The sequence below is a fragment of the Mugil cephalus genome, chromosome 1, assembly GCF_022458985.1.
Source record: "Mugil cephalus isolate CIBA_MC_2020 chromosome 1, CIBA_Mcephalus_1.1, whole genome shotgun sequence".
Taxonomy (NCBI): domain Eukaryota; kingdom Metazoa; phylum Chordata; class Actinopteri; order Mugiliformes; family Mugilidae; genus Mugil; species Mugil cephalus.
The window spans coordinates 49,124,856-49,138,940 of record NC_061770.1 but is presented as its reverse complement, the minus strand read 5'-3'; the positions used below and the strand labels follow the sequence as shown (position 1 = coordinate 49,138,940).

Below are 14,085 nucleotides of genomic sequence, written 5' to 3'. Positions count from 1 at the left end.
AGAAAACATCTGTTTGTTGTTATTACTTATAGGTTACAGTTCTGTTATCCTACTGGTCCAGCCCACTTGAGATCAAATTGGGCTGAATGTGGTCCCTAAACTAAAATGAGTTTGACAGCCATGGTCTACTGGGAGCAGACCTGGTTGTAGAGTCTGACAGCAGTGGTGAGGAAGAACTAGCGATACCTCTCCTTCGCATAGCATGGGATGAAGAAGTCTGTCGCTGATGGAGCTTTCCAGGGCTCTGACAGTCTTGTGCAGGGGGTGGGAGGCGTTGTCCATGATCGCGTCAGCTTTGCCAATATCCTCATGTCCCCCACCACCTCCACAGATCAAGGCTTCAGCCCAGATCCAGCAAACCACACACCATAAAAGATGGCTGACGCAACCACAGAGTAGAAAGTCCTGCACTCCAAAGGACCTCAGTCTTCGTAGCAGATGAAGTTTGCTTTGGCCCTCCTAAACACTGCCTGAGTGCTATCAGTCCAGTCCAGTCCTTGTCAGGTGAACACCCAGGTACTTGTAAGAGCCCACTATCTCCAAGTCTGTTCCCTGGATCTTCACCAGTGAGGAGGATGGCTTTACGCCAGCGGAAGTCCACGACCAGTTCTTTGGTTTTTCCCACATGAATCTGGAGTGGTTCCGCTGGAACAGCCCACAAAGTTCTGGTTCAGTTCTCAGTACTCCTTTTGTATGCGTTGTTGATGAGCTGACGATGGCTGTGTCGTCCGAAAACTTTTGTAGGTGACAGTTGGTTGTGTAGTGGTGAAGTCAGCTGTGTAGATGGTGAAGAGAGAGGGGCCCCTGTGCTGCAGATCTGGGTACATGCTTTAAAGGGACACACATAACAATGATTAATATAAAACAGGAAATTCTAAAATACTTTGGAGCTCAACAGGTTTGAGTCTGGGACAAAGAGGACCCTTCAGTTGGGGACACACAGAGAAGCTCAACACAAGCTTGATGTAAACATGTTGGAGGCTGTAGCACAACAAAATCCTGGACAAGTCTGAAATTGTTTCAAAGTTTGAGTTTGTCACATTTTTAGGTCTGAAAAAGAGGACATGTCCAGAAAAAGAGGACATCTGGTCCCCCTACTTCAGTACTTTATGTCCAGGTTGTCATCAGGTCCCCCCGATTCATTCAGGCTACGTTTAGTAGGTAGAATTCACATTAACCTAAAGAGAAGATGGTAGCAGTTTTTGTCATCATTATTCCAAATATTATTGAATTATTCCTGATGAAAGCCTCCAAGAGCAGATGTCAGTCTCCACAAGGACTGTCAATAAAGGACAAAGCACCAGAGGAACATTTTAGAGGATTTCTTGTGGCTTGTGAATCAACAGGATCTTGGTAGGTTTTCATTGTTGATGCCCTTTAAACTGTATTTTAGATAGTAAGTCATGGATGGCAGAGAACTTCCTGCAGCTCAACCAGGACAAAGCAGAGGTTTTAGTCAATTGGTCCTGAACACCAGAGAGAGAAACTTTTACCAAAACCACAGGATTTTAACCTTTCTCAGTCTGTAAAGAATCTGGGCGTGATTTTTGACTCTGAGCTTTCATTCCATACATATGAAAAACATAACAAAGATTTTAGGTTAACAAAGGTTTTCCATCCATTATCTATTCATTTATTTTTCCTATTTCTTACCACATTGTACTGTCTCAGTCTGTTAGTTTCTCCATGTTTCCTCGTGGGGAGCTGCCATGCGTGGGGCTGTTCCTATCTGTCCGTGGGGTGCCGTCCTTTGGGTCCCTTCGGCCTGGGTGCTTGATGCTCTGTCTCAGCTCCGTGTGCATAACCACATTTTTATCCAAATAGTAACTGGATTCATGTATTCCACATGGCATGAACAGGTAACACAAACTGACCAAACACTTTTTTTGAGACAAGAAATGTCTAAGAGGGAGGGGAACTGGAGAGTCAATTGTAGGCCAAAATCTTTGTAGTGAACTTAGTGTGTATTGGTAGGCTGTTTGTCTCATAGACAAGAAAGGAAATGCATAGACCCACAGGACAAAAGCAAAGGGCCATGGACCACTTTGGACAAAGCTTCACCAGAGAAGTCATCCAAGCCATCAAACTAGACAAACAAGTTTTCATTTACCAAGACCAAATGATCAGCGTCATGGACCACAAAACTTGTGACCAAGTGATTCAGCCTGTTTTCATCTTGCACAGAAGTTCCCTGATGTAGATGGTTTCAGTCCTGCCTTTGCTATCAGGCTCTTCACCAGGAGGTGTGGTTGGGACACCAGAGAAGTCCTTTGTGTGAGGTATCTGGGGACATGTAGAACAAGAATCAGGTGGAGTCTGCAGAAAACAATTGATTTGTTGTTTTTTGATCAGTTTTTTAATTGCTCACAACGCTTTAACCGTACCACGCCATGAAACGACGGACACTCGATTTCAAGTGCAGATAGCACGACCGTGCCCTCTCTGAAGCGCAGATGGTGTGACTGCAGTCGCTTTCCTCCCGATGATAAGAACGGTTTCATTGCCTTTTCTTCACCATTTGCCTGTACCTACCTGGTTTACTGCTGTGTGTAAATGCCACAAATGTGAGTCAAATGATGTTAAGCGGTCAAGTTGGATGTTACCTTCATGTTAACGTACATTGTTTAGTTGTGCATTAGCTAATACTATCTCAACCTTGCCACTCTGAACCAGTTCTCTTCTTTTTAGATGTCCTTCTGACCGATTACTCCGACTGAGTAAAATTCAGGCTGGTTACGGCGATACCCGTCCAATATATCATTTACTATATAGTCGAGCTAATACAAACAACAGAAGAACCAATCAGAGCACACAATCCTCTAAGTTGACTGTTTAAACACAGGGCACCACCACTGGAGTGGTTGGCTCAACTTTCCAGCTCTTGGTCGTACTGAGCAACTACATAAACATTGAACATGACAGGACAAGAGGAGCAGATTACAAAACCAATGAAGGAGGCATGTTCTGCATTGCTCCTGGATGTTCACATGAGTTTTCTAAAGTTAAAGACTGGAGAAACCTGTTCATTTCCATCATCTGCCACTGACAACCACCACCTGTTCTCTGATGTCTCTGATGTCACAGGCGATTTACACTTTTGACAGCTTTTCTTACTTTGTGAATTATAGTGTGTGCTTGGTGGTACCAAGTGGGGAAAAGGAGGGCCACAGTTAGTCAATATGGCTGCTGCCATAGGAGGAAAAGTCTTTGTGGTGACTGTTGGGTCAGGCTGGTGGAGTTGAGGCAGGTGCACAGCTCATTTCATGTTGGCGGACAGGGACATGAATCCAGGAATATGGTCGGCTGAAGTCGTTTCGTGTTGTGTTTTTGACTGTTAAATGTGGTGAGAATTCCTGTTTGGTGTGTTTTAGACCTGTTGCCCTGTTAGCCTGAAAGCAGCTGCTAGTCGTCAGGACATAATCAACATAGCAGGTATTTTAAATGTTTACGGATGGTGTGTGTTTTAACTGCTGTGATGAAGTATTTTAAGATAATATTTGTTTCCATCAGAGCATCGGGCCACTGAGGTTGATTTTCCTTTGCTTTATTGTTGTTATGTTTTCCTTTGTCTAGTCCGCCCTGTAAGTGAGCTGGCAGTGGGCAAAAAAGATGTGGGGTACTGCCCTTTGGGTGGACTAGCTTTCTTTTTTTATTGGCTCACTTCCCTCAGGTCAGGTCCCAGTCAGTCTTTCAGTGCAGCTTAAGGAGTGACTTGGTTTGTCGTTTGCAGTGAAATGTGTGCATGTGTGCAGACTGAGTGTTGATTCATGGAGTGTGGAAGACTCCTTAGTAATGTAGTGTGCACCACTGTGACTTTTGTGTACTGAACCCCTGCTTTGTTAGTGACACATGGGAAGTTAATAGTGGGTCTGTGATTTGTTGAATTGTATTTGTAATAAAGTTTTTTTTTTGGTTTGTCATTCTTATGCTCTCCTAACCTGAAGAAATGAAGCTCTGTGAGAAGAGTCAGAATGAAAACATGTGGCCTGTAACTCCAGAGAGAAGCAGGAAAGTGAAACATCCTCAGAAGGAGAGTCTGATGTGGACTTTATGCTTCCTTGCTTTCTTCTTCCTCTGATGACCAAAATAAAGTGAGAAATAAACTAATTTCAGATTGTCTCATTATTAAATGATCATTTCATGTGATATGAATCAGATTTTAAATAAAAACTATTAATCTGTCACCTCAGGAGGTTCAAGGTCTTTCTTTGCTAGTTTCCATGTTGCAGTGTTGAGTGTTGACTCTGTGTGTTTGAGTGTTAATGGCTGTCTGTCTCCGTCTCTGTCTTCCAGAAGGTAAAGTGTTTAGATTTCACTTAAAGACCAGTCATCTGTTAGAACAGTTCCAGCCTCACTGCTCAGATAATTAGTAGAATTAAACAGCATCTTCATGACGCTGACATTTCACACAGAAAAAGATGAATTCAAAGAAATAAAACCATGACAACGTACAGCTTTCATGTCTTTCTATATTTTTTGGTTTGGTCATTACATACATTGGTAAATGGTTCATCTTCTAAACATGTGTCTGTGTTTTCAATGGTAGATAAGATGTAGATGAACAAACTGAAGTAAATGAACATTAGAGCCACTCCATGGTTTAACAGGTTCAACAACACACAATTCAACTACCATTTAAAGCAAGCCCCAGGAACTGACCATAACATACATGTCATTTTATAGAATATAATATCAGCAAAAGATTCAACATAACATAGTCTCCCTGTTTTCTCTGAAAGCAAATGAGCTCATGTTGTGAGAGAAGTCTACACGTTAGAAAGGAGAGAAAGTGAGAAAGAAGAGAAACTTCACACTTGAGATACAAATGGTGCTAGTTATTTGACACCTGAGTCTTTCAGGTGTTCTGCACCAGTTCCATGATAATTGTGTTAACATCATCACATCACATTATCCACTTATTCCACTTAAACATCCACAGTAAAGCATGCATACTTTACAACTGACTATAGTGGAGCTTCTTCCTCTCACAATCTGAAGACAGCTTTTACACATTTCAGGTTGGGATTCCTACATTTCCCACTTCACCATTCAAGACAGATGGAAAGAATACGTTTAACACACAACCAACATTCAGAGTATATGAATAAAAAGACAGTTATCAGTGAGTCTAAGACTTAGAACAGATGAAATTAAACTCATTCTTTTCAAGCTGACTGACCCACTGATGTTCTCCTCCTGTTTCCATGGCTCCTCGCATGTAACAGTCGTCATTCTTTCCATCTGAGGCCCAGTTCTTATAGCTGACTACCTCACCACTGACCCAGAACCATGAATATGGAGAGCAGGTGTAGCGCAGTCCCAGCCAGACAAAAGGAGTTGAGGCGTTCTTGGCTCTCTCTTGAATCCATCTCTGTTCATCAAGGTTAGTGATGGAGACCAGGTCATTGTAGTTCTCTCTGCAGTAAAATAAGGCTTCATCAAATCTCATCTTTTCTTTGACCAGGATCACTTTATCTGTCATACAAAGAACAGACACAAACACAACATCTTATTGTAGAAACAACTGGCCCCAATAAGGACTTTTAAGAATAATGAAACCAAGTCCCTTCTCATTTAAACATCTATAAATTCTGTTGTGTTGATACATATCCACATATGCTGACAGAATACAAATGTGGTTTAGGGAAGAATATTGTACTCACATTATTCTCATCATTGAAAAGAATTTACATAAAGACATGGAGAACTAGATAAAAATGGTGGAATCAGTTTCCAGTTCTGGAGCTAAATATATAGATGTTACTTTATCTTCATGGATCTTTAAAAACTCACCATCATAACAGAAGAAAGGTTTTTGGTCAGTACAGTTGGCGTTCTTCCATCTTCCTCCTTCATTCAACATGGTCACTGCACATTTGTCTCCTGGTGACAGAGTCTGATCCCAGTGTCTGAAAGAGGAACTGCTCCCATCTGACCACCTCCAGGTCTCTGAACAGGCCGATCCAATATTGTATGTCTTTAACTGTGTCATTGAGTCCTACTTTATCTAACTGGTTGAATCCACTGACCAGGTCTGTGTGATGATCTCTGCAGTATTTCTGAGCATCAATCCAGTTCTTCTCTTCTTTAATCAAATGGATCTTTGTGGATCCACTTTCTGTGGAGTAAACACACAAACATCAATCATAGTCGTCATCAACGTCTTTGTCCACGTCATGAAATTATCACTACATAGAAAACTGTTGAATATGAAGGAGAATGATTTTTCTCTCCAAGAGTCTTAAAGAAGTTGAATCAATAATGGTGATGAAAACACACAATCATGTGATCAGAAAGTCCTGCTGATGTCAACTCAACAATAAAATATACTGACTGAACTGTGGCCATACTCCTACCAGAATTCATAGAATTTAGTTCCCACCAACAGGTCATGTTACTCATATTATAACCTGTGACCTTCATTATAACTTAACTGAAAGAAAAATGATGATTCTTCTTTTACTGTTGTGTGAACCAATATTCAATTAATCAGAAACAAATCAACAAACAAACAACTAGAATTACTAGAGACTTATATTCTCACCATTGTAGCAGAGAAAATGTTTTAGTTGTGTACATGGGTAATCCAACCATTTCCTGTTTGTAGTTACAACACAGTTCTCAACAATTGTTCCATATCCATCATTTGGTTCACTATCAGCCCATCTTGTTTCATTATCTTTAAACTCCACTCCAGGTAGAGACCAGTGCCATGTCCTGGTGACATCTGTTCTGTTGTTCAGTCCAATCCAGGCTTCAGTTTGACTCCCTGTAGATTTTTCAAGGAGTCTCTTCATGTCTGTCATGTTAGACACTGTGGCCAGATCAGTGTAATGTTCTCTGCAGTACTCCTGAGCTTCTGTCCAGGTCTTTGTATCTTCAATATAGGGTACTGGTAGAGTTGACATGTGATGAATAACACTGACCTGAGATCAGAGAAAACACAGACGTAGACGATTGTAAGACAAATTCAATCATTTTATTTGACTGTGTTTCAGCCCAGTTTTATTTCCTCCTAAGTGAAACTCAAAGACCTGGCAGGACCAAACAAAGCAACAAGTAGATGTTTGATGCATCTGTTCACATGTCAAACACAGTGGTGTCAGTTGTTCTACAAATCCTCATCAAGCTGTAATGATTTGTGATTGTGAAGATATATAAAGACATAGAGCAAGTATGGTTGATGTGAATCTGATCCACTACCCATCACAATGAGCAGACTCCACTGCATCTTTGCTCTGTTGGATGAAACTGATATTTGATTTCAGCTGTTTGTCTCTGTTGGATGAAGCTCACATTAAAACACGTCATGTCAAGTTGTCAAAAGTTGCAACACTGGCTCCATTGTACAGTCTGTGTTTTCAGGAAGGAATACAAGCAGGTGGAAAATACTAATTCATTCAAAACAGGACTAAACTTCCTCCTCTACTGATGAAAACAGTGCAACTGACCAACCTTAACAATCTCTACTACTGGCAGGTTTTTGTTTGGACTCATGTCTCCAGTGGACTGAGAGATATGGTTGATTTGCTCTTTCAGAAGAGAAAAGTGTTTCAGCTTAATCTGGAGTCTTGCACATAGACTGTGGATTAATCCTAATCAGCTTCAATCCTGTTGACACAATAACAAAGAGTCTGATGGTGTCACGGTTAAAGCATCGGATCAGGAATCTACTTTAAACTCTGCAGCATCACTTACATGTCATAGCTCAACACCAGACACAACTGCAGTAGTTAGATGGTTGTGTTTGACACTTGAGTGTGAACATATGAGAAATATGTGCAGGAGGACACTGGTCAATTCATTGAATACAAAGTACAGCAAGTTTACTTCATTTTAAAAATGGCTGTTGTAGAATAGACTTGTCTCAGTTGGAACAAATACATCCTCACTGTAGGGCTACGGCCAATCTATTCAAATCATCTAAATGTATTCACATGTGACTTACCTCAGGAATGAATTTAAAGCCAATTAATATGTGTTAAACTGAATCAAAATAATGATGAAGTGCACCAAGCCACCTCTCTGTTACATATAATAAGGTGTAATAGAACTTTATTGATGAAGCACTTCTAAAACTAAGGCTACAAAGTCTCACACCCCACGTACGATAAAAGCAAACAGCAACATCAGCAATAATAATAGTAAATTAAACGATTTTTAGTTGAGTTTTTTTCTTGGTAGAAGTTTTTCTTAGGCCGTGTTTTGTTTTCTTTGCTTTGCATTTTGAACCTGTGCTTTCTTAATAAAGACTGTTATCAAGAATCCTCATCCCTGCATCTGCGTCCTGAGTCCTTGCCTGGTCGTGACAGTTGGACCAGTTGCATAGCAACAGCAGCATGGGTTGTGTTGAATGGTGTCTCCTTGTACTTGTACTTGTGAGGGAGGGATGTAAATTCAAATGGAGCGTGTCCGCCCATAGAGTCTGAATCCAGGCACAGATGTACTGTGGTCCTATGAACCAGATCTCCAAAGCACTTCTCATAACAAACTCCCTTCAACAACTTCAGACCCTCTCAAAACTACCAAAATATTTCAGAATTATAACTTTTTAAATGCCAGTGTCAATATATAGTTTTAGAGTTTAAGTTTAGATTTAGAGACAAAATTAATTTTATTATTTTTCATAAAATAAAGAGTAGGATGATGGGTCATTTTTGGTGGTAATTGGAGTCTTGGATATGTCAAGGATTAGCAAAAAAATTTATTTGATTGCATCATTATTTTTTCAGATTAAAATGTTTGACCCCTCTGGTAAAAAACAGCACATACACACACACAGGCACACTTGGGGTCCCTGGTAATCACATGGTTTCATTATCAATGGGAAATTTACAAGAATTTCTTGTATTGACCTACAATGAGAAAATGGTTGAATCTGATCAAGTATAGTAAAAATGTCAAATATCGCTAGTTTTCTTCTAAATGAAATGCTAACATTACAGAATGCATAGTTTTCTCCTGCAGTGGCAGCCAGATTAAAAAATGTAGTTATAATGGAAGTCTATGGAGCATTTTTGACCACAAAGGTGTCCAGAGGGAGAATCTGACAATACATAAAAATACTAATGCAATCAAATCAAGTTTATTACTAATCTTTGACATATCCAAGACTCTAATTACCACCAAAGTCCCATCCACCTACTGTTTATTTTATGGGAAATAATTCAGTTTTTGAATTTGATTGTAAAGAGTTAAAATCTTGAGAATTATTGAAATTTTGGTCGTTTTGAGCAGGTCTGGAATTGTTTAAGTGATTCATGAAAAAAAAAAGTATGAGGATTTTATGACAGTTTCTTTATGTGTGTACATTTTTGCCACGAAGGTGTCCAGAGGGGTCAAAATTCATCACAAGAGTATAAATGACATGTGAGAGTAAAAGACACTGGATTTCAAAAATTTGGCTAAAGAGAAGAGTTCCTGCAGAAATGATTGAAACACAGCCAAAATGATCACCAAATGGAAAAAAAAAAGAAAAAGAAATGAAAAAAATGTACAAAACTGCCCGAAGAAGACATAAGGGTTAAATATGCAACACTGCATGAGGCATGTGAAGAATCTATGTAGAGTATAAAGTGTTAATCTACAGTCATTCATCTAAATGCATCAGAGACATTCACACTGGATTAGTTTCATCACAGGACCTCTGTGTTACCAGAAAATTACAGACATGGACGATTCACACGGGACTCACAGACGACCTCCAACATTCTTACAAATTACTAGAGGTCCCAGATAAAACTAGTCCCGTGTAAATAGGCAGTTATCTTCTTCTGTAATGTGCACCTTGTTGCCTCTTATGTCATTGATGTTTGAAAATATGCTCAACTGACTGAAATCAGAGAAACTGTCAGGCGGGAGTCCAGTGTTATTATTTTCATACTGTATGTGTGTTCTGATCATTTGAGCATCATTAAACATGAACATGATAAAAAATGTGATAAACTAATCCAGTGCCAATCAGCATCTCTGTGATGGTGGCTTTTGTTTGATTCGTGTCTTTTTCTGTCTCTTGTCACTTAAGAGTCATGATGTTCTGTAAATCAAAGTGTGGACAGATGTTAGGGAGCACGGTGGAGACGTCTCTGACCCATTCACCCGTCTAGATGGATGAAATCATTAAGTCAGACATTCAGGTGTTTATCTGAAATGGGTGGTAGGTGGAGAAAAGCTGCATGGAGGGCTTCGTCTCCCCCCAATTAGGGCCTACATGGATGACATGACGACTGTGACGCCTACTGCTCCATGCTCCATGATTTTTTAAATAAAAACTATTAATACTGACCATCATGAAGAATGATGTACCTTAAATACATACTCCTTTATAAATACATACTCTAGTATTCCAAACACACAGAGAGAGTTAAACTTACATACAGTTGATTCTTCTCTCCTTGCTTCAGTGTGATGTCCTGTTGAAGACTGGGCTGAAGTAAATGTGTCTTTCTGATACAGAGGTCTCTTGTAGCCCTCTCAGTGTCTGTATTTGAATATGAAGATAAAACACAAACAGGGAAAACACTGGCTAATTTACCTAGAGCAGTGTCAGTCTAAGTCAGGGTGGTGAATGAGGAAATAACTCAATATCTGAACTACATTTTCCTGGTTGATAATTTACATTTTGTATTTTAAATAATCCGAAATATGATATATCTAACATGTTATCGTGGTAAAACACGTCAATGAACCCCTCAGAAAAATATTTGTACATATCTATCTATCTATCTATCTATCTATCTATCTATCTATCTATCTATCTATCTATCTATCTATCTATCTATCTATCTATCTATCTATCTATCTATCTATCTAATTTGTGCGTCTGGATTGAGTGACATTCAGGAGTCAGGATGAAAAGTCTCGACTCTGTAACAGAGGAGGCTCTGACTGGACCAAACATGATTTAACTGCATCACTATTTTTGTCCAATAGATTTTTTTGTCTTTAACCAGATTGCAGACGTAGCATGTCACTTTTGGGAAGCGGAGTTTGACTGGGAGATTATTCCGTTGCGTTACATTAGTATTGAGACTCTGCAGTCAGGTTCTCTCATGTTACCATTCATCTGTTAGCTCCGTAATTCAGAATATTTTCCACTGGTAAATAGTAAATAGTAAATTGTAAATGGTCTTTCTTTTCTACCTACTGGTACTCAAAGCAGTCAGGTACATATGATGTTATTAATAACGATAATAATAATAAGTAAAAAACTTAATAATAACTCTACATCTACCCATTCGCTCACACACATTCACACACCAGAACAACACAATGAGAGCAACTGGAGGCTCAGTGTGTTGCTTGAGAACTTCAGCTTGTGGCACATTCTGGGGATCGAACCTCTACCTACTGAGCCACAGTCACCACTGTTATCTCCCACCAGCACCAAATCATCATCACAGTTATGTTCTGTCCCTTCAAGTCATCCTCAATCACCTCTATTAGCTGCACTTAATGCAAAACATTAACCAGTACTGCACATACATCCATAATTAATAATGACAAATTAAACACTTGTTTTTACACTAACGTGTCCTTAATAAGAGGTGTAACTGCAAAAAAGTCAGACATAAACTGAATACAATGAATAATGATCATTTTATGTAACATGAATGAGATTTGAAATAAAAACTATTAATACTGACCATCATGAAGAATGATGTACCTTAAATACATACTCCTTTATAAATACATACTCTAGTATTCCAAACACACAGAGAGAGTTAAACTTACATACAGTTGATTCTTCTCTCCTTGCTTCAGTGTGATGTCCTGTTGAAGACTGGGCTGAAGTAAATGTGTCTTTCTGTCTGATACAGAGGTCTCTTGTAGCCCTCTCAGTGTCTGTATTTGAATATGAAGATAAACACAAACAGGGAAAACACCGGCTAATTTACCTAGAGCAGTGTCAGTCTAAAGTCAGGGTGGTGAATGAGGAAATAACTCAATATCTGAACTATATTTCCTGGTGGAAAAGTAACGTTTTTTAAAATAATCCTAAATGTGATATTTCTAACATGTTATCTTGTTAAAACACACCATTATTTAAGTTCAACTCCTTCACATACGTAACTTGATCGTCTTAATTTAGTCACATAATTTGTTTGTTTGGTGTAAATATGATATAAACTGCCGCCTCAAATTATTTGAACCACATGCTGGGACATTGTGGTGTGTGAGAGAGACGCTGAGTGAGTTTTTTTTTTTTCCTTCTATATTTCTAGGGATGTCCGATAATATCGGCCAACCGATAATATCGGTCGATATTAGCCTATATTTGTAATATCTGTTCATATCGTTATCGGTTTTACCACCGATAATGAAAACAGATAACATAATGCCTGGGTTGCTGCTGCTGCTTGTGGGGTCCTGAGACATTTACCGGCGTGAGATTAATGACCTTATCAAAACGCACCCGGAGCCAAAACGTCATACGACAAGTAGTTCTGACCAAGCAATCTGATTTGTCAATAAGACATTTAAGACGTGCTCACATCAGCATTACAGCACGGCTGACTCATCACTAAAAATATCACTCCGCCATCTCCACATTGTCACGTCCTGAAAATCTGTAACATGTAAACAAATACGAATAAGTCCACTGGAAGTCAACTTCAATAAAGTAACACATCTGAATTTACAATTTCAGCTTTCTTTAATAAATATTCTGTTAGAGCGCATTGTTAATACAGGTGTAACTCATTTGTGTGCAGCACGTCGGAGATCAAACAGTTGAGTGAGCGCAGAGAAAATATTTCTACAGGCTAAAGGTGGAATAATATGGACTGAAGAGGAACATTCCGTTAGATAAAAACATGATGTTCATGTTGGAAATTATTCCATCGATCTTTGTTCAATACATTTTGACTTTTGGACTTTACAACTTTGTGGAGTTACTGGAAATGTTTGGATCGTCAGCTGTTCCAGTGAGTCCATGATATGGCGCAGGCTTCAAAATAAATGTGAAATTAGGAGGCCAGTTTGTCTATGGAAAAGTATATTTTTCAGCAGACATGTTAGTCACTACAAGACTACACTAACAAAGCAGTTTAATGTTTATATGTGCGCTATTTATTCAGTTTGAATCACTCTAAATCATTCCTTTGTTTGACATTTGTCGTGTTTGTCTATTTTTTTGTTTAGAAAGTTATTTAGATATTTGTTTTGTTTTATGTTTTTAGGCTATTTATTTTCATTTTTATTGCATATTTAAGCCTATTTAAGTTTATGTTGTCCTCTTATATTTTTAATGCAGGTTCCATATATTTTATTTTTTATGGCATTTTCTTGTAATTGATATATATATTTTTTTGCACTCAACTGAACGAGGCCTATTTTTATTTTTGATTGTTAAAATGTGTTAATATGTTAAAATATACAATAGTGTTTGTTTATCATTTTTCTTTATATTTATTTTCCACTTTCATAATTTTTTGTAATAATTTTAGTGAAATAACCAGTAACCAGCAGTACATGAACGGATCACTTACTGATTCGTTCTTCAAGTGAACCTGTTCACTGCAGGTCGCGAGTCAGTCTCTGTGTCATTGCCGACCATTGGTGCCGACACAGAGGCTGATGAACGAATCAATTGAACGACTCATTTTAATGAACTGATTCGAGTGATTCGGTACAGCAGAAAGAACGATGGTTCCCATCACCCATCACTCTCAACACGGTTTACTAAATAAACTGTGTTCCTTTACACATAGGAGTCTACTGCTGTGCCTGATTGTTTTCCTGGTATTAGTCCTGTTTATTTTAAAAAATGTCCATCAACATGAATATATATTTAATTGTACGCTTTATTTTGTTGGTAATTTTTGTATAATTGCAATAATAAAAAAGATGATCAAAATCGTGATATTGCTTAACCAGAGTGTAGCTAGTGTGGCTAACAGGTTGCTTGCTCACTAACACTTAGTCTGGGTGAAAAAAACAACAACAACAACAACAAAAAAAACCACACACCGGTTGATATCGGAATCGGAAATTAAGAATTTGGACAATATCGGAATCGGATATCAGCAAAAAGTCAATATCAGACATCCCTATATATGTCTTATGTAATGTGGTTTAATCTGG

General features: G+C 38.7%; 1 protein-coding gene across 1 annotated transcript; it reads right to left on the bottom strand.

The window, feature by feature from the left end:
• Positions 1-4,965: 4,965 nt before the first annotated feature.
• On the bottom strand, positions 4,966-5,938 carry LOC125005785 (lithostathine-1-beta-like). Its single transcript, XM_047581359.1, has 2 exons — positions 5,794-5,938; positions 4,966-5,475 (listed from the first exon to the last, which is right to left on the bottom strand). Exons 1-2 carry the CDS (start codon positions 5,861-5,863, stop codon positions 5,129-5,131), a joined length of 417 nt encoding a protein of 138 aa, XP_047437315.1. The 5' UTR covers positions 5,864-5,938; the 3' UTR covers positions 4,966-5,128.
• Positions 5,939-14,085: the final 8,147 nt, after the last annotated feature.